The sequence below is a fragment of the Arachis hypogaea genome, chromosome 10 (assembly GCF_003086295.3).
Source record: "Arachis hypogaea cultivar Tifrunner chromosome 10, arahy.Tifrunner.gnm2.J5K5, whole genome shotgun sequence".
Classification (NCBI taxonomy): Eukaryota; Viridiplantae; Streptophyta; class Magnoliopsida; order Fabales; family Fabaceae; genus Arachis; species Arachis hypogaea.
In genome coordinates, this window is record NC_092045.1 from 109,159,213 (window position 1) to 109,178,412 (window position 19,200).

Below are 19,200 nucleotides of genomic sequence, written 5' to 3' on the forward strand. Positions count from 1 at the left end.
GTTGTCACTTGAGTTTGAGGGGGATGTTAGAATATAATTAGGATCAATTAGAATCAATAGAATTATTTAGTATATCTCAATATTTATTATAGGAGATTACGTTTTTATTATTACGATTCTCTTAGTACCTATAAATACCCTTTTATATTGTATCATTCTAAACAACTTGATTACACTCAATAATACACAAATCTTTTCTCCAGTTTAGTCTCTTCTTTCTAACAAGCATTATTTAGCATATCTGAATATTTATGATAGGATATTACGTTTTTATTATTTTGATTCTCTTAGCACCTATAAATACCCTTCTATATTGTATTATTCTAGACAACTTAAATATATTTAATAATACACAAATTCTTTCTCCAGTTTAATCTCTTGTTTCTAACAATGACTTAATAATCAAACAGTTATAAAATATAAATGATATTCATCAATTTAATATTTACATAAAGTACTTTTTACCTTATTTTTGCCATTTTTTATTCGTAAAATTATTATATCTCATAAATACTTATTACTCTCGAGTGTCGAAGGATCTTTGATAGATAAATTTTTATATTTTTTTAGTTCAACTAGACTTGTCAACCGAGTTATAGTTTAAAATCACTACTTTACTTTAACTATGTGCTATATGAAAAAATTTTCAAACAACAAATTAAATTATCGAAGGATTATATGTTAAAAAGATGTTACCAATACTAAAATATCTTATTTCTAACATTCTATATTCATAAAATTATTATACCTCTTAAATATTTATTAACTTAAATATTAGAATATTTTTTGTAGGCACATCTCTATGTTCTGTTTGATTCCAACCACAACTATTGAAAAAATTCCCACATCAAAGATATTACCAGCACCGAATATTTTTCCTTATGTATATTGATGTATCATTTTTTTCAGAATTTAATGCATAAAAGAGTTGGATTTATTTTGATATCAAAACGAGCTTTGAGTAGCGTTGTTGATTATTCTTGTAATAGACATGATCAAAGAAAGTTCAAAACTTATTCGTCGGTGGTGGTTGGTTATTCTTTTGACTTTTCCTTTTATTATATATTGAGTATGTGTATATGTCGGAGAAGGACAAGGCTTCAAAATTGGCATGTGCGTAAATGTATGTGTGTATACGTAAAATTAGAAAAAAGAAACAATGACAAGATCCTAGTAACTAACCCACTTGACTAGGTTATAGCTAAAATAAACATATGCAATGGTCCAATTTCTTTTCACATGTTTATGGTAAAGGAGTATAGATCAGAGCCACCACATGCTTAGATAGATTACTATTTGTCCTGGCGTCTTTTATGTTCATCAACCTTTTCTGCTTTCATTTAATTTGTTCTTATTTTAACACATTAAATTAATATCTAGTAATTAAGAAAATGGGGATGAATCTATACAGAGTACTTTTTTAATAATTGAATAAAAACTCAACTATTTTCGGAACAAATAGAAAGGAAATGTTCCAACACTTAAAAAAGAAAAAATAAATAATGGGTTTTGTTATAAAAATAAATAATGTTACAACACTTAATAATTAATGTCTTATTAGAAAAATATCTCCTCTTTTTATTCTATTTTTATTATGAGTTTTGTTAATTCTTTCAGCAGAAAAGTCGAATATCCAGGATTATTCATGGATTTTAATTTTTAAATTTTTTTAAAATAACATAATTATAATATAATTCAATTAAATTTATTATATTAAAATACAGTCCAATCATAAATTTAACATAATTTATATCTAAAATTTTTAACATGCACATTAAAAAAAATAATTTCTAACAAAATAATATAACATTACTTTTAAAAAATAAAATAAAATAGATTGAAAGATGAAAGAATTCGAATCAGATCATAAAGTCATAAGGACGATGTTGCCGGCGAGTCTAGAAACTTTGGTGCATTCTTAGGTGAATAGAGGCACAACAACAACAATGATAGCAGCAACGCAGAGATAGATCAACACAGCGACAATGACAGAAAAATAATTCATTGTTCTCTCTTCTGCTCGCATTTATCCCCTCTTCCTCAGTTCGGTCTTCTCTTTTTCTCTCACTACTCTCTTTCACGGTGGACTCCACAGCGTTCGCACACCCTCCTCTTTCTTTCTTTCCTCCTCTTTTGATTTTTCATTACTGTGTGTCCCTTCTTTTTTTCAGTCTCTCTCCTTCTTGTTTCAACAATGATGACGACGATAGCACAACTCATTGATATCGCCTTCTCCTTTTTCTTCTTTCATTTTTTCTTTTTTTTTCCTTTCTCATCTCTCTTCCTATTCTGTCTAGGGGTGTGCATGAGTCGGGTAAAATCGGGTTTGATGTGATCCAGACCCGACCCCAAATATATAACGGGCCAATATGTTAGACTCGAATCCGATCCTAGACCCGATGAAATCTATACATTTTCGGGCCACGATTATACCGAGTAAAAACTGGATGAAAACTGGGCCGTTAACATTACATTACCTTGATATCTTCTTGTATACTAGTATGTAAAAAATCCAAATTTTCAAGACTCCAACCATTATTTGACATGGTAAAATTTGTTAGGATTTGGTTGAATTAGTCCCACATTGCTTAGGATAGCAAATGGAGTGGGTGGCCTAGGCTATAAATATGAGGCTAAGTTCTCCATTTGTTTTTGCACCAGTCAGAAACACTTTAAGCTTGTATCTGATTTTTCTTTTTCTCTGTACTCTTTGATTAGAGAGTGTTGTGAGGTGTAGTTAGATATTTGCTTTGAAAGAGTGTGGGTGTACTGGGGTGCCGGTGAGAGAAAGAAGTCTATGTGTTGTAACAATTTTCACATAGTGATATTCTCTGGTTGTCATTTGACAACGGCCGTGGTTTTTTCTCCGGTAATTGGAGTTTTCACGTTAAATTCTTGTGTTGTGATTGTGTCTATTTTATTTCTCTGTCAAAGGTGTTTTCTCAAGGGGGAATGGTGTCTTATTCCCAACAAGTGGTATCAGAGCTTCGGTTCGGTGGGATTTATTCTTAGTATGCTCTGTGGTTGCAGCCTAGTCTGACCTTCCACATCAGAAAAGAATTTTGTCCTGTGGCTTGAGGTTGATCTTTGGTTGCTGTTGTTGCTGCTGGAAGGCAGTGTTACTCTGTGAGAGTGCAGTTTGGAAAAGGTTCTGGCTAAGGAAAGACTTGGTATTTAAGTGTGTCCATTGTGACCCACCTCTCTTTCCTGGGGACTCTTCCTAGTGCACGGTCTACAGTTGAGTTATACTATTCCAGTATACGGTTGCAACAATGTCAGGATATTCAAGTGCTGTGAAGCTTGAAATAGAGAAATTTGATGGAAGAATCAATTTTGGCTTGTGGCAAATACAAGTCAAGGATGTGTTGATACAATCAGGTTTGCACAAGGCGTTGAAGGAGAAGATCTCTGGTTGCTCTCTCTATGAGAGAAGATGATGTTCTCTAGAAGACAAGAAGTATCCTCATGGTATTACCGCACTGCCATGGATAAGGATGAGTTGTGGCAATCGGGTCCACAATTGCACACGGGCATTGGTTGGCGTTGAGATGCAAGGTGTGTGGCGGAGTTAGGTCGATGGCTGAAGAACTTCCAGGAAAAGCCAATTTGGAAGTTGCACCATGAATTTTCAGCAAGGTTTCGATCTGTACCAAGGAGAAATGCTTGGAGTGGTCTAATTCCAAGTGAGTATACTTTCATGGTGGAGTATGATAGTTCTCTGAACTATGATTGTCGGTATAGACAATGGCAGCAAAAGATTGTCGGTGTTGACAATGGAAGCTGAAGATGTGTGACTATTTCAATCAAGGTGGAGATTGTTAGGATTTGGTTGAATTAGTCCCACATTGCTTAGGATAGCAAATGGAGTGGGTGGCCTAGGCTATAAATATGAGGCTAAGTTCTCCATTTGTTTTTGCACCAGTCAGAAACACTTTAAGCTTGTATCTGATTTTTCTTTTCCTCTGTACTCTTTGATTAGAGAGTGTTGTGAGGTGTAGTTAGATATTTGCTTTGAAAGAGTGTGGGTGTACTGGGGTGCCGGTGAGAGAAAGAAGTCTATGTGTTGTAACAATTTTCACATAGTGATATTCTCTGGTTGTCATTTGACAACGGCCGTGGTTTTTTCTCCGGTAATTGGAGTTTCCACGTTAAATTCTTGTGTTGTGATTGTGTCTATTTTATTTCTCTGTCAAAGGTGTTTTCTCAAGGGGGAATGGTGTCTTATTCCCAACAAAATTCACTTAGAAAAATATAACAAAAACCAACTCTTCCCTAAAATTAAAGCATAACCATAATTAATACTAATATTGTCTAATAAGTAATAACACCAAATATTTAAATCAATAAAAATAATACAATATTATGCATTAGTCTAAAGTCTTATGCATTTTAAACATAAAACATTACCTTACAGTCTTATAATGACTAATAATACAAAATATTAAGGTTTACAATATTTAAATTCCACATAACAATAACCATCATCCATCACTAATAACACAAAATATTAATTGTGTATGATGACCGGGCCACCGGACTGAGTTCGGGTGATCCGAATTATGGCTCGGACCCGACTCGAAATAATGACCGAATCTATTTTTGAGATCTTTACCCAGTCTTAAACCTGGTGAAATAACACCAAATTAGCCCCTAAAATATTTCAGATCAGACCGAATTTTTGAATCGGACCGAGTCATGCACACCTTTAATTCTGTCATTCTTTTTTTTTAGAAGTGTATGCACGTGTGAGAGTATAGTATGTATTGATTAGTAAGAAAAAAAATATTTTTGTTCGAAGAACGATTTTAAAATTAAATCGAATTTTAAGAACAAAAATAAAATAAAAAAAAATCTTGAGGGTGACTTCAATTTCCAGATTAAAATACAGAAACTAAGATTGTAGTTAATCCTTATTATTATTTTCTTGGCATGTGTATTCCTCGTTTTGGGACAGATTTTATAAAAAAAATAACAAATACTAATATATAATTTAAAGTAAAAAATATTTTCATATTTCGAAGAAATATCTACAGAGTCATTTCTTTATCTATGTCCCCACAATTAAAGTAAACAAAAAGAAAAACTAAAAAAGGACGAAAGGAAGAAGACTTCACTTATAGATTAGACACCTAATCTTATTAGTCATTTTCTAAATATTCAAACAATTATGTTGCTGTGAGTATGTGCAATTAAGAAAAAGTTTTATAGCTAATTCTTTTCAATAAACATTCCGAATAAATCACTTATCCTCCCCCCCCCCCCCCTCTCTCCTTTTTTTACCCAATCATCAACTCCTAAGGTTTGTCCAAATTATCCTTTTTAATTTTTTTTTGGGGCACATTTACTTTGGTTTCTTTGGCCATTTGTCTTTGCCGTGAAGCAAGAACACCACAAAACTACAAAAGAAATGGGCCACGTGGACAACCAATTTTGCCAAATTTGTCCTTTGAGCCACTATGATCGAACATACTTGCAAGCTTTTATTACCATCCAAGGGAAGTAACATAAAGTGATCCCTCAAACAACGTAACCCATTATTAATATCAAGAAATTTTAGTTTGCATATTCTATCTATAGATCGTTGCTATATCATAATATACATTTATTTAATATTTAACTATATACTTTATCCTCTACCACTTTAGTTTTCAACTTTAAATATGTAAAACTTGACCGATTAATTATATTGACAATTTTTTCTTAAAAATATTAATTCACAATTACTTAACACATTTTCTTTTATAAAGTTTAGACTATCATAATTAGATATTTAAAAAGTTTAATTTTATGTTATAATATAACTAATATAATTCCCTTAAACTTTGTAATTATCCAATTTGTCCTAATGGTTTACTTAGGTGTCAAGCATCAACTATCAATTTTGTCCCATTAGAAAAAAAATTAAATTAAAGCTTTCAAACATAGTTCAACAAAATATTAAGTTGGATAATTCTTCTCTTCTTTAGAAAAAAAAACACGATTAAGAGAAAAATAATTTAATCTAATTTAGTTATTTAATTGTACTAACCAAAATTCCTTGCCATGTTGAGAAGGAAGCCTTATAAAGCTAGATAATCTTGTTTTTAATTTGTTCACAAATATCATAGTTTATAAGAAGACAATGGCAAGTGTTCTCATTTCTCCATGCCAACCCCAACTACTGAAGAATCATAGGCTACATGGTAACTGCCATACAAAATCAGCATCAAATTCAAACTTAGTAATAAAGTGTCAAAAAACTTGTTCATTCAATTATAGGAAAACTATCAATGTTCCTCTTCAAGAATTGCCAGAGGTATGTTCTCAACTTTGTTGATACTAAAAGTTGGTATTACTCGAACAATTAAAATTAGTTGTTCATTCAAACAACTTTTTTTATTACTGTCTAAATGAACAACTAGTCTTAACTGTTCGAACAACATTTTTTTTGAGATTCGTCGAAATATTCACCATGCTTTCAATTTCAGGCTTCCTTTGATCATTACATGGATGACAAACACAGAGTATTCAGAGCTGTATTCCCAGACAAAGGGAGCACCAAACAGCTCAATGAGGTGATGATTTTCACATTCATAATCTAGAAAGAAAAAATGGAAATAAATAATAATAATAATGTTGTTGTGTTTATTACTATACAGGGAGAGTGGAGAATCAAAATGCCTCCAATACAATGCTTATTCATAAATGTATATCCAACAGCAGATGTAAGATTAACATTCAAGTCTAATGGACAAGATTATCCACCAAACATTCCTCATCACGTCACCAAAATCTTGGAGCTCCACTTTGTAAGCATGAATTATAATTCAAATTAACATATATATTGCATATCCGATCTGTGGTCGAATAACTTCTTATTCACGACGAGTTTCTTCCTCCTTCATTTTGGCAGTTAAGGTGGGAGTTACAAGGCATAGTATCTAGGGACTTTACCTTGGATGTTAGAGGGACTTTATATCCAGAAAGGAAAGGAAATCATAGCTGGCTTAGTAATGAAATGGAGATGAAAATGAGTTTTTGTTCTTCTCCAGCAATTGCTCTCATTCCAGATAGTGTCTTGCAAGATGCCATGCAGTTGGTAATTAAACTTTCTTTGATCACTCAATTTCCCTGTGTTTAGTATCATAAGTGTTTTAGGTTAAGAAATATAAATGTTAGAGATATAACTATTAATGTTGCCTTCTCCTATCAGCTTAAGTTTTTGTAATGAGTGGTTTCATGACAATAAAGATATATAGACAGAGATAACACAGAAAAGTTAGTGTTTTAAATTTTGTTTGATCAAAATTTAGACATATTTTATCTTCTCTTTAAACAGATTTATGTCTGTTAGTATCTCTGTATTATGAGTTTACTAGAGAATTTTATAACTTGGAGCACCTAAATGATCCTTATTTAGTTTTATTAAACTAAGTTTTTGGTGGAATGCATGATTTAACAGGTTTTCAAAAGAATGATGGATGAAATGAGGCAGGAGTTTCATGGTAAATTATTAGCAGATTATGGTAGGTTTAAGAGGGACAAATCCAAGAAGAATTCAGTTTAAAATTTGCAGCTAATTTTCAATTTAATTTGTTCTTTGGAGGATTTTACAGCCAACTGAAGGGTCAATGCCATGGCCTTGTATCAACTGTAATTCAATTCTTGTAACCTGTCAATATATGAATATGCATACAACTATTAATTACTTGCTAATTTTATTTTATGTTTTTGGCTTGTACTTAGTATGAAGTACTTATATTTTGGACAGCTTTGTTTTCTAATGGGATGGGATGCTAAAAACAGGAGAATATATTAAATATCACAAGTTATTCTTAAAAAAAAATAATAATAAATGCTTGCATAAGGCCAAAAATCAGTACAAGAAAAAGAATTTATATTGAAAAGTCAAAAGTTTTAAACTAATTTGGGTTGGTTGAGTAGTTAGCTCACACGTCTGCTTAGACGAGTGTCGAGAGGTTCAATCTCGCTTTGTATATACAATAACTTATTGGTCAGCGACAAATTTTTAAATTGAGTTCAAGTTTCAATTAGTCATTGACCTGTCGAGTCGAGAAATATGGTCAGCAACAACTTAAGTTTTGTTTTTACATTAAAAATATTCCGAAATTAAGAAGTTTTAAAATTTTGCATTTGTTGCTGAAAATCCGAAAAATAAACTTTAAATGATTAACTGAAATCAATACTTTTTGCGTGGTGGTCCTTTTTAGCTGGTTCAAATGGACAACCTCTTCATCTAAGATAACAGAACACGTATCCTACATATTACAGACAAGAATTTGAAACCTAACTCAATATTTAGGTCACTAATTGTTATTTGAATTTTGAAGTGTATAAACACATACCCATATGTTTGATGTTCGTATCTGCCGTGTTCAAATCATGCTTATTATATTATATTTTATAAGTCAGGGATATGTAAGAAATATTGTAAACTTCTTGAAACTGTGCATGATTTTGTTTTTGCTGCTGACTACTAGTGCTATTTTAACATATTTAAGACATTGATGAATTAAGATTTGTCACATAAGTAATGAAATTTCTGAGTGTTATTAATAAAAAAATAAATGGCCAATCATAATCCCTGGGTTGCTTCAGGGAGAGAAACTCTAGTCTTGTGTCAGTCGTACCATTATCTATCCATGATTCTGATAGCCACAACTTTAACTTGATTTTCCTAATAATTGTATATTTATTTTTCAATTTCTCTGTGAAAAATTCTGTTTTATTGATTAGATATTCAGTTATTTTATTGTAAATTAGTTAAGTTGAATTTTAATTTTGTATAGGACAAAGAGTGTGTTTAGATTTTATTAGGATAAGTATGTCTTTTGCAAGTATGTATAATGTTTCGTAGCAGATGTTTACCCTTAAGAAGATGATCCACGACCAAAGATTAGTTGATGCATTCGCCCACGGATATCCTTGGCCGTAGGATTGGATTTTTAGTTGTTCAAAGAATGAAGAATGATTGAAAATCATAAATTATCTTTCCAATAATTACACATAAACAATCATTCTCGTATGTTTTTTGTTTAGAATATTGTTGTCTCTAATATTTCAAGATGATTGCTAGGATACCTTTGAACTTTGGTAAATCTAGGGCAAGTTATGGTATCCTATTTGTATATATTTTAATTATTAAATAACTTGTATCGTTATTTCATATTGCTATTTTTAAAATATAAAAATAAAAAAGAAGCTCATATTTGTGTTCTGAACATCAAGATACAAGAGATTTAAATTCTTTGGATAGACATTATGTTGTAAACAATATATTCATTCATACAAATTCTTTGAAGCCCTCATACCAAGCAAGTCACAACCAATGGCATTCAACTTCACTTCAGTGAATAACAGGCTTTAAGGGATGTGCTCTAAGGTTTTTCAAGTCCAGGTTTGAATCCAAATCTTCATCTAGTTCACCAACAACGCTTCTGCAATGAAAAAAGGTCACAAATTTTAGGGTGCAGAGATATATGCAACAAGAAGAAATGTGTATGTTGAGAAGAACATACATGTTGTCACCCCTAATAATGTACAAGCCTAGAACAAGTTGCTGGACACCTTCCTGTCAATAGAAAACAGAATGAAGTCAACAATGAACTACATACAGAGCAAAATATTCACCGTTTTATAGTAAGTTGCATCTAGAAAGGAACTAAATGGCTAAAATACAATCTAATCAAGTCTTGAAGGATTTTATTCTAATCACACAACAATAAAAGAATAAACTATCATTTTATACCTTGAAATAATTGAGCACTGATGATTCCAACAATGAAAAATATAAACTAACTCCATACCCATCAAAGATTAAGTCGACAAAAGTACCCAAAATGGGATGTTCATTGGGTAGTTTTATCTCTTTCAGGTTAGAATTGTAACGCTTAAATCTTTGATGTTAAGACATGGTAATTTATTCCAACAAATAAATTATAGCTCGGATTTTAAAGAGAAGCATGTAACTTGTACCCAAATAGTATGAAACTTGATGTTTGATTCACTGTGCTTTACAGTCAATGTTTCACAACAAAGAACTGTTAATTCCTAGCACCGCAATCCAGTTCAATTGTTCAAAGTGAGATTAAAATATTAAGTTCATTGAAGTCATACACTCATACTTGTTAACCCAACAATCTTAGAAAATTTCCTGCAGAATTCCATTAATACCTTGGTAGAATAAACTCGTTCGTGAGACTCATCCAGAATAATGTTTGTAGCCTGGTCAAAACCCTTCAGGATTCCCTGAACAAATAAAGCAATGTAACTACAAGTTCGGACCAACAATAGCCATTTACACACAACATACTACCAATCAATAATTCATAGAAATGATAAATCTTACCACTATATTCCGCCCGTCATTTGTGATGACTGAAATTGTTTCTGCCGAAACACAACCACCAAAATATTCAGTAAAAGCTAGCGACTGGAATGTATTAAGCATACTTCACAAAATTACATACAAAAGTAAATAATATGTTTAGCAAACAATATAACTATATCAAGAGTTGAAGATAGCATACGATCAACAAGAGACTCAAGTCCAGGCCCATCTGACATCTTGCAAGAACTTGTTTAATTTGTAGTCACACTTATTGTCACACCTGTGTAAAAGATTCAATGTCAATAAAACAATGTTGCATAGAGCCAGTTAAACTGGGATATCAAAAAGAAGATATTGTAAACCAATTAAAGATAGTTCATGAACAGACACAAAATCACCACAAATCAGTTTCGAAATCATTATTAACCCATAAATCAAAAGCGCACAGTTCCATGATCATCATTCACTAAGAGTCACTGACATAATAAATACAAGCATGAAGCGCACTTGAAACATGTGCACATATGGAGTGTTCAGTAGACAGATTGAGTTTTCAATCCCAGGAATGCTTTCCCCAGCAATACCTTGCCCAGGCATGATATTTAACTGCGTTTGGTAGATGGATTAATTTCAAGGGAATCTTAAAAAATATGTCTGGGAATGAAGACCGTTGTGTTTGGCAAACACTGATAATCCCAGGAATATAAGACAATTTTCCAAAAATACCCCTAACAATTTGTTAAAGAGGCACTTTACAAATTATACACTAAAACATCACTAAAAAATGCACCACACCCAATGTTACTTTGGTCATGAAAATTTTTGCATTTTTATAAAGTAATTCATCAAATCACATTCATAGGACATCTGAACTTCAGCAGTTTCATGATACAATATCAAAGCAAATTAAGAATAAAAAAAGTTGCATTTCCTCAGACCATTACTAGTTAGTTTACATACAAATAGTGAAATAGGCAATTATTTTGAATTTGTATGGATCAATCATCTTTCAAGTGCTTCTCTAGGAAATTACTATTTGCAGATCATTCTTCTGTAATCTGCATGAGATAGAGTCTATTGGCACCAATTAAAAACACATTCAACAAAAAAAATAAAACCCCCTCAAAACATCTACTCCACTAAAGCATAATAGCATTAAAGACAATAGCATTAAAGACAGTGATAACTTTTATCACATAAGAAAGAACTGTGAAGATGCTAAACAATGTCATCTTCATTGGTCTAAGAAACAATATATCTAAAAAAAAAAAAAAAAAAAAAAGAAGAGGAGCAGTGGAGGTACAGAAATGGATCAGAAATGCAACAAAAATATATAAACAAAGAAAGGAGAAAAAAAGGGCGGACGAATGCAAAAGCAACAGCCGGGGAGCAGAAAAGAAACAAAGAAATAGAACACACAAAACAACCAAATAATACACTTGGAAGTGTGAGACTTAAACGGCTGAGCAGCGGAGAAACAGCAACAAAAACATAAATAGGCACCGAAAACCAAACCAGATGACGAACCGTTTTAGATACGAGTTTAGAGGTTCGTTTAACAAGGTATAAACCAGAATAGCCAGGTTATAATAAAAGAACATAAAAATCATAAATAAGCACACAAAAGTATAAAAATATTCTAATGTAAATCCAAAAAATGGACAAAAATTAAACATTCGTAATCATCTGCCAAATCACATTACATAGTCCGACGTAGGCTGTGGCTCATATAAGGGCAACACAAGTCTCAACTCTCAAATTTACAAAGGCAAATAGCCAAATATCAGAAGACATCTTCAAAGTTTACCATCAATCATCAAAATCCACAAAAATTTGCTAGTGTTTTTTTTCATTGGGATAATTTTCACATTCATTTCCATTTCCAAAATCTTGACCAGAAGAATCAAGACATAGAATCATGAAATGTAATAGCGCCAGATCAATATCAACATCATCTAACAAGTAACAACATAGCAGCAATAACAACACAACAGCAGGCAGCAGCCGCAACAAAAACTCGAGCAACATATCAGCAATAACAACTCAACACCACAGCAACAGAAAATTACAAATTAAAAGTTCAATAAAAAAAAAAAGCAAAGAATACGAACCAGAGCAAGGGATCATATGACCTACCCGAACTGGGGAAACGACGGAAGAACGACGCAGCCGAAGCAACGGACAAGACCGCGCGACGGGTGTCGACGACGGGAGGAAGGAAAGAGACTGAAGCTGTGAACACAGAAACGCGATGGCGCGGGATCAGAGAGACAGAAGGAAGCGAAGGGAGAATGGAGGTTGAGGATTTAGGGTTTAGGGTTTACTAGGTTGGGTTTGGGGACAATTAAGGCCGGTAACAAACTTTGGATTGCATACCAAGGGCATTTTAGTTATTCTATAATTTGCTGTGCCCATTACAGACGAAAAAGTATATCAATGTATTTCTGTTAATGACATGCTAAGATGAGATAAAAATTAAGTGAGAAGATAAAGTCAAGAAACTATAATTCAAATGGTTATAAAATAGTTTTTTTATATTTATCTAGAGGTTAAGGATATAGAGAGACTTAAATCTATAATTTTTAAATAAATAAAAAAAATTATGTTATTTGAACTATATTTCATTAGTTTTTCATGTGATATGTTATTAAAATAGAAAATTTAAGACTAATTTGAGCATAGAATAAAAATTAACACTTTAACAAATAAATTTTATTTTTATTTCTATTTAGTAACAAATTTAATAAATATTTGTACTATTAAATTTTAATATTATATTCAAATAACTTAGAATTAAAAGAAAACAATTTTAATTCTTTTTAGAATATGAATTAAATGTGTGATTATTATATATTAGTTCACAAATTTTTTTAATTAAATATATGTTTTTTAGGGTTGCAAAATTCACATAATTATATCTTTATTTTAGTGATAAACTCTTCTGTTTATATTTGTAAAATAAACAAATATCTCATTAACAAGTTTCCAAAACATTAATTTGTTGTTGTATGATACTATGATCACATATTTACACTTAAAAAAATGGTTTAAAAAGTTATTAACGAAATATTTAATTATTGTAACAAAAATGAAAAATAGAAAACTTAAGCGCCATAGTAAAATTTACCAAATTTAAGAGGTCAATATATACTTATAAAGATCTGAATGTGGGAGCAGATCTACATGATTCCGATATGCTAGAAGATCAATAACAAATGTTATGACGACGACTCATTCCTACCCGGTCTTATAGTTACATTCTGCTTGGAAATTGAGTCTGTATTAATATTAAATAAGAATAGAATTACAGAAATTAGACTAATTGGTAATTGCTACAACTGGGAGATTTTAAACCTACAAGTATACTTTTATGGGAAACTTTATACATAGCTTTCACTAAAATATCTACACTAGTGGATCAATGGATTAATAGGTATATCTCACCTTTCCCCAACACTCCTACCAAGCTCCCATCCCTGCTGAATTCACCAATAGTCAGAGCAAGAACAAGAACCTTGCTTGAAACTATGAAACCGATATCGATCTCGGACCACGATTTTGCGGTTGTATACATAAGATGCAATCTTCATAGCAGAATGACAGTCTTGGCAAATCCTTAGGTTCTTGAAAATGTGTATTGGAGAACCTGATGGAGTGCTTGTTAGGCCAAAAGCAAGTGCAAGCTTCTCACTATGAGTGAACAACACTTGTTCTACCTCCTCCAATGCCTCAGTGCAATCATCCCTGGTGGAACAACCAAACAAAACCTGAGAACTTGTATTGGGAACATAGCCACCCAACCTCAACCGGCGAATCATGTCATCTAGCATCATGTAAATCCCTGCAGTTTGCGGGTGAGATTTATCGCCGGCGATGAACTGATGAAGCTGGCCACCAACATACATTGAGCTCGTTCCTGGCACCTTTTTGATACCCCTTTTCTTAAGAACCTTCCTTAAGAAATTTGCCTTTTCCTCTTTCCCAGACAAGGCATACATGTTGGAAAGCAAGACATGATACTCAGTGTTATGTGGATCCATCTGAACCAACTCTCTCATAATCCGTTCCCCAAGCTTCACCTTCCCATGTGTGTAACAAGAGCCAAAAAGAGACCCCAGAACAACTTCATTTGGAGCAAATGGCATGCTTTTAATAAAAGCCTCGGCTTCTTCCAATCGTCCGGCTCGACCAAGGAGGTCCACCATGCAAGCATAATGCTCCATTTCCGGATTTATCCCATGAATGGACTCAAGCTCGTTGAAGTACTTCCAACCGAGATCAACCATACCTGAATGACTGAAAGCACTCAACAAGGCCAAGAAAGTCAAAGCATCAGGTCTCACTCCTTCTCCGATCATGGAATCAAACATACCCACCACATCCTTTCCCTTCCCATGCATGGCCAACCCACCAATCATGGCATTCCACGCCACTACATTTCTCCTTGGCATGTTCCTGAACACAACCAAGGCAGCACCAATCCTCCCACACTTTGCATACATGTCAACCAACCCAGTCCCCACCATGACACCCACATCCCTCCCAATTTCCTTCACAGCATACCCATGAACCCACCTCCCCAAGCTCACATCCCCGGACCGCGAACAAGCCGAAAGAATCGAACAAAGGCTCACATCATTCAACACAAACCCACACCCAAAAATCATCTCCCTCAAAAGCTCAAAAGCCTCCCTAGTCATCCCATTCTCAACATACCCCACAATCATCACAGTCCAAGCAACCTCATTCCTCTCTGGCATTTCATCGAACACCTTCCGCCCATTCTCCAAACCCTCCCCTTTCACCACACCTTCCAAGACCACAGTCCAAGACACCACAGTCTTCAACCCCATATCCTCGAAAACTCTTCTAACCCCACCCACAAGCCCACACTTCACATAAACATCCATCAAAGCATTGCAGACTCTAACACACCCAGAAACCCCAAGCTTCACCACAAGTGCATGAAGCTGCGAGCCCGTTTTGACGCAGCCGAGATGGGAGCACTTAGTGAGGACGCAGAGTACGGAGACGGGGTCAAGGGGGAGGGGGAGGGAGCGCATTTCGGAGAAAAGGCGAAGGGCATGGTTGGGGTTAGTGGCAGAGATGAGGGCAGTGTAGTCGACGGAGTCTTTGTGGGAGTTGGGGATTTGATGGAAGAGGTGGATGGCGTGGGAGAGGGAGGAGAGAGAGTAGAGGTGGAAGAGGGCGTTGAGGAGGAAGTGGGGGTCGGAGGAGGAGGGTGGCAGGAGGCCAGAGACGAGGGCGGCGGCGTGGAGCTGGGTGGCGGGGCGGAGGGAGGAGGTGCGGGCGCAGCGGCGGAGGAGGGCGCGGAGGTGGAGGGCGTGCGGGAGTGTCCATGTCATACCATTTACCACTTCAATCAATTTTAGAAGGATGTACGTATTAATATTAAAAAGGTTATACCAAATTCAGCCATGATTAAAATACCTTTTTCTACGCATGGCTTCTTTGATACTTACTAATATGTGATGAATGGTTGACGAGGCGGAAATGTGTTTATTTATCAGATTAGTTTCGTTGGCTACTAATCCTAGAACCTTTCATTGTGTCCTATTGCTGTAAATTACTTTCTTCTTGTCTGATGTACAAATGTTGAGAATAACTGAAAACAGATTTAATCCTCCCTTCTGAACACTCATTTATTGAATTTGTGCCACCAAACCTGATATTAAAAGAAACAAAAATTATGTTTGCATCATGCTTTGTGTACACCTCCTTTTTATTGTATAAAAACAAACTTTTTATCTTCTCTCACTTCTTATCAATTACTTTTAATACAAAAAATGAAAGGCGTACAAGAGTGGTATGAACAAAAATGGTGCATATAACATTCCTTTGATATTAACTTCTAATGTGAAGCTGATCAGAGATCAAGATTAATGATGTCAACTGAGAGGCTGAACAAGACCAGTGAAAGAGTTAAGGACAATGGAAGAACAATGCTAGAAACAGAAGAGCTTGGTGTTTCAATTCTTCAAGATTTGCACTCGCAACGACAATCCCTGTTGCATGCACACAATACGGTAACCTTTTCTATAATGTTTAATATGTGTCTGTGATTCCGTTGATAAGTAAGTTTGTCTTGAAAAAATCGTATTCTATGATATTTACTATGATAGGACTTGAAATTTTGAAAACTTGTCCACCCCAATTTCCAAAGATATTAAATCCTTTTTGGGAGGTTATTCCCCCCTCTTATAAGAAGTGTGAATAAATTGGGTTAAATTTGAAAATCAGCTGCTTCGAAAGGTTATACTATCAAAAGCGGGTATATTTGGCTTGCGCATATGAAATTTCAATGGAGATGTGACAGAAATTGGAAGTGGCTATGGAAGTTTTTCATTCGAGAAAAGGTCAAATTCCTCTTTTGGCTTGCGTTGCATACTTGTATGATGTCATTCTCACTAATATCTTCTGTCATAAAAGGGGCTTAGCGGTGAGTGACCTTTGTAATAAGGGTAATGCTACTATACTGAAAGAAAAAGTTTTCTTCATGTACTGAAGAGGCGTGGCACTAGTACAAAAATGACGCATGTTAGCATTGTTTCTATCTTGGTAGACAACTTCTGTGTCAAAGCAGAGTGAGTAGATGTCAACATCATAAATGTTAATTACATTAGATTAATTTACTTTTAATAATGATAATTTTATTTGTGTTGTGAAATAAATAAAAGATATATTAAATATAAAATAAAGATGTATTAATATAAGACTCTAACATTAAAATAATTAGCTCAATAATGATTTGTATATATATAATAATATTATATGTTGTAATGTGTATATATATATATATAAAGATAAAAAATAGTATAAAAAGTAAAGAGAGAGAGAATTGCATAAATATATTTATAAAGATAGAAAGAAGTATTAAAAGTAAGGAGAAAGAAAATTGCATTTGTTTATAGCAAGAGAAAGAAAGAGAACATTATTATATTACTGTGTGTATTCCCTTGCCTCAGATCATGCTTTTATAGGCAAAGAGAAGTTTACTTTTCAAACTACATTTATTTTCTTCATCCTAAGAACTTGTTCTTTTCAACGTAGAAAATGGGTTGCCCATTAAATGGACATCCATTCTTATCCTTTCCTAGTCACAACACTCCCCCTTGGATGTCCATTCATGATTATGCCTCGTTAAAACTTTACTAAAGAAAAACCCAATGGGGAAAAAAACTTTAATGAATGAAAAAGAGTACAAAATCCTTTGTGATGGGGACTGCCTCATTAAAAACCTTGTCAAGAAAAACCCAATGGGAAAAAAACCTGACCAAGGGAAAAAAAGTACAGTCTCCCCCTCTTGTCGACATCATTTAATATCTCGAAATCGGCGCATCCCAATCTCATGTACCAATCTTTCAAAGGAGGATTTTGGAAGTGACTTTGTGAATAAATCTGCCAGATTGTCACTTGAGCGAATCTGTTGGATATCAATTGTCCCTTGATTTTGAAGATCATGAGTGAAGAAGAATTTGGGAGAAATATGCTTCGTTCTATCACCTTTGATGTATCCGCCTTTAAGTTGAGCAATACATGCTGCATTATCTTCAAACAGAACAGTTGGAGCTACTTATGATCAATCAGTCCACATGATGACAGAACATATTGAATCAGACTCCTCAGCCAAAAACACTCACGACTAGTTTCATGAATCGCCAGTATTTCGGCATGATTAGAGGATGTTGCAGCAATCATCTGTTTCGTGGACCTCCATGATATAGCTGTTTCACCATATGTAAACAGGTATGCTGTTTGAGATCTCCCTTTATGTGGATCAGACGAGTATCCAGCATCTGCATAGCCAACTAATTGTGACTTGGATCCATAGGGATAAAACAAACCCATATCAACCGTCCCATGAAGATATCGAAAGATTTGTTTGATTCTACTCCAATGTCTTCTGGTTTGAGAGGAACTATATCTTGCTAGTAAATTCACAGCAAATGATATGTCAGGTCGCGTATTATTAGCAAGATACATTAGCGCTCCAATGGCACTAAGATATGGTACTTCAGGACCAAGGATATCTTCATTCTCTTCTTTAGGAAGGAATTGATCCTTTTCCACATCCAAAGATCTTACGATCATTGGGGACTTAATGGATGTGACTTATCCATATAAAATCTTTACAAGATCTTTTCTGTGTATGTTGTTTGATGAATAAAGATCCCACTTTTTATATGCTTGATCTGCAGGCCGAGACAAAACTTAGTCTTTCCAAGATCTTTCATTTCAAACTCTTCTTTTAGAGTTTTTATAATTGTTGGAATCTCTTCAGGAGTCCCAATGATATTTAAATCATCAACGTACACAGCAATTATAATGAACCCAGATGTAGTTTTCTTTATGAAAACACATGGGCAGATATCATCATTCTTGAATCCGTTTTTGGCCAGATACTCAGTAAGACGATTATACCACATTCGTCCAGATTGCTTTAGACCATATAAAGATCTTTGCAATTTGACTGAGTATAACCCTTGCGAATATTCATTGGATGGTTTAGATATCTTTAGTCCTTCAGGGACTTTCATATAGATATCCCGATCTAATGAGCCGTATAAATAGGCCGTTACCACATCCATTAAATGCATATGCAGTTTATGATATGCAGCTAAACTGACCAAATAACGCAATGTTATCGCATCCACTACAGGGGAATACGTTTCTTCATAATCTATACCAGGCCTTTGTGAAAAACCTTGTGCCACAAGTCAGGCTTTATAGCGCACAACTTCATTTTTCTCATTTCGTTTTCTCACAAATACCCACTTATATCCAACAGGTTTTACATCTTCAGGTGTACGGACTACAGGTCCAGAGACTTCACGTTTTGCAAGTGAGTC

At 34.0% G+C, this 19,200-nt stretch overlaps 3 protein-coding genes across 4 annotated transcripts; 1 reads left to right on the top strand and 2 right to left on the bottom strand.

Moving 5' to 3' along the window:
* The first annotated feature begins 6,021 nt into the window (after window positions 1-6,021).
* On the top strand, window positions 6,022-7,705 carry LOC112716431 (uncharacterized). Its single transcript, XM_025768338.3, has 5 exons — window positions 6,022-6,295; window positions 6,468-6,554; window positions 6,639-6,788; window positions 6,893-7,078; window positions 7,442-7,705. The coding sequence occupies exons 1-5, from the start codon at window positions 6,122-6,124 to the stop codon at window positions 7,544-7,546; spliced, it is 702 nt and encodes a 233-aa protein (XP_025624123.1). The 5' UTR covers window positions 6,022-6,121; the 3' UTR covers window positions 7,547-7,705.
* A 1,478-nt stretch (window positions 7,706-9,183) lies between these two features.
* On the bottom strand, window positions 9,184-12,825 carry LOC112716432 (sm-like protein LSM8). Of its 2 annotated transcripts, none has more exons than XM_025768339.2 (6): window positions 12,467-12,825; window positions 10,530-10,610; window positions 10,349-10,389; window positions 10,174-10,248; window positions 9,519-9,571; window positions 9,184-9,437 (listed from the first exon to the last, which is right to left on the bottom strand). In XM_025768339.2, exons 2-6 carry the CDS (start codon window positions 10,564-10,566, stop codon window positions 9,347-9,349), a joined length of 297 nt encoding a protein of 98 aa, XP_025624124.1. In that variant the 5' UTR covers window positions 10,567-10,610; window positions 12,467-12,825; the 3' UTR covers window positions 9,184-9,346. The 2 variants fall into 2 exon arrangements, with proteins under 2 accessions (XP_025624124.1, XP_025624125.1); XM_025768340.3 differs by having other exon boundaries at window positions 12,442-12,819.
* Window positions 12,826-13,594: 769 nt separating this feature from the next.
* On the bottom strand, window positions 13,595-15,971 carry LOC112716434 (pentatricopeptide repeat-containing protein At5g15340, mitochondrial). The gene has a single exon (XM_025768342.3). It carries the CDS (start codon window positions 15,694-15,696, stop codon window positions 13,816-13,818), a length of 1,881 nt encoding a protein of 626 aa, XP_025624127.1. The 5' UTR covers window positions 15,697-15,971; the 3' UTR covers window positions 13,595-13,815.
* Between the last annotated feature and the right edge of the window lie 3,229 nt (window positions 15,972-19,200).

Coding starts and splice junctions, on each gene's coding strand:
- LOC112716434 (XM_025768342.3), bottom strand. CDS start 15,696: ATGACATGGACACTCCCGCACGCCCTCCACCTCCGCGCCCTCCTCCGC.
- LOC112716432 (XM_025768339.2), bottom strand. CDS start 10,566: ATGTCAGATGGGCCTGGACTTGAGTCTCTTGTTGATC. Junction 10,249..10,348: donor ATGACGGGCGGAATATAGTG/GTAAGATTTATC, acceptor TTATTTGTTCAG/GGAATCCTGAAGGGTTTTGA. Junction 9,572..10,173: donor AACGAGTTTATTCTACCAAG/GTATTAATGGAA, acceptor TTCTATTGACAG/GAAGGTGTCCAGCAACTTGT.
- LOC112716431 (XM_025768338.3), top strand. CDS start 6,122: ATGGCAAGTGTTCTCATTTCTCCATGCCAACCCCAACTACTGAAGAAT. Junction 6,296..6,467: donor CTCTTCAAGAATTGCCAGAG/GTATGTTCTCAA, acceptor TTTCAATTTCAG/GCTTCCTTTGATCATTACAT. Junction 6,555..6,638: donor GCACCAAACAGCTCAATGAG/GTGATGATTTTC, acceptor ATTACTATACAG/GGAGAGTGGAGAATCAAAAT.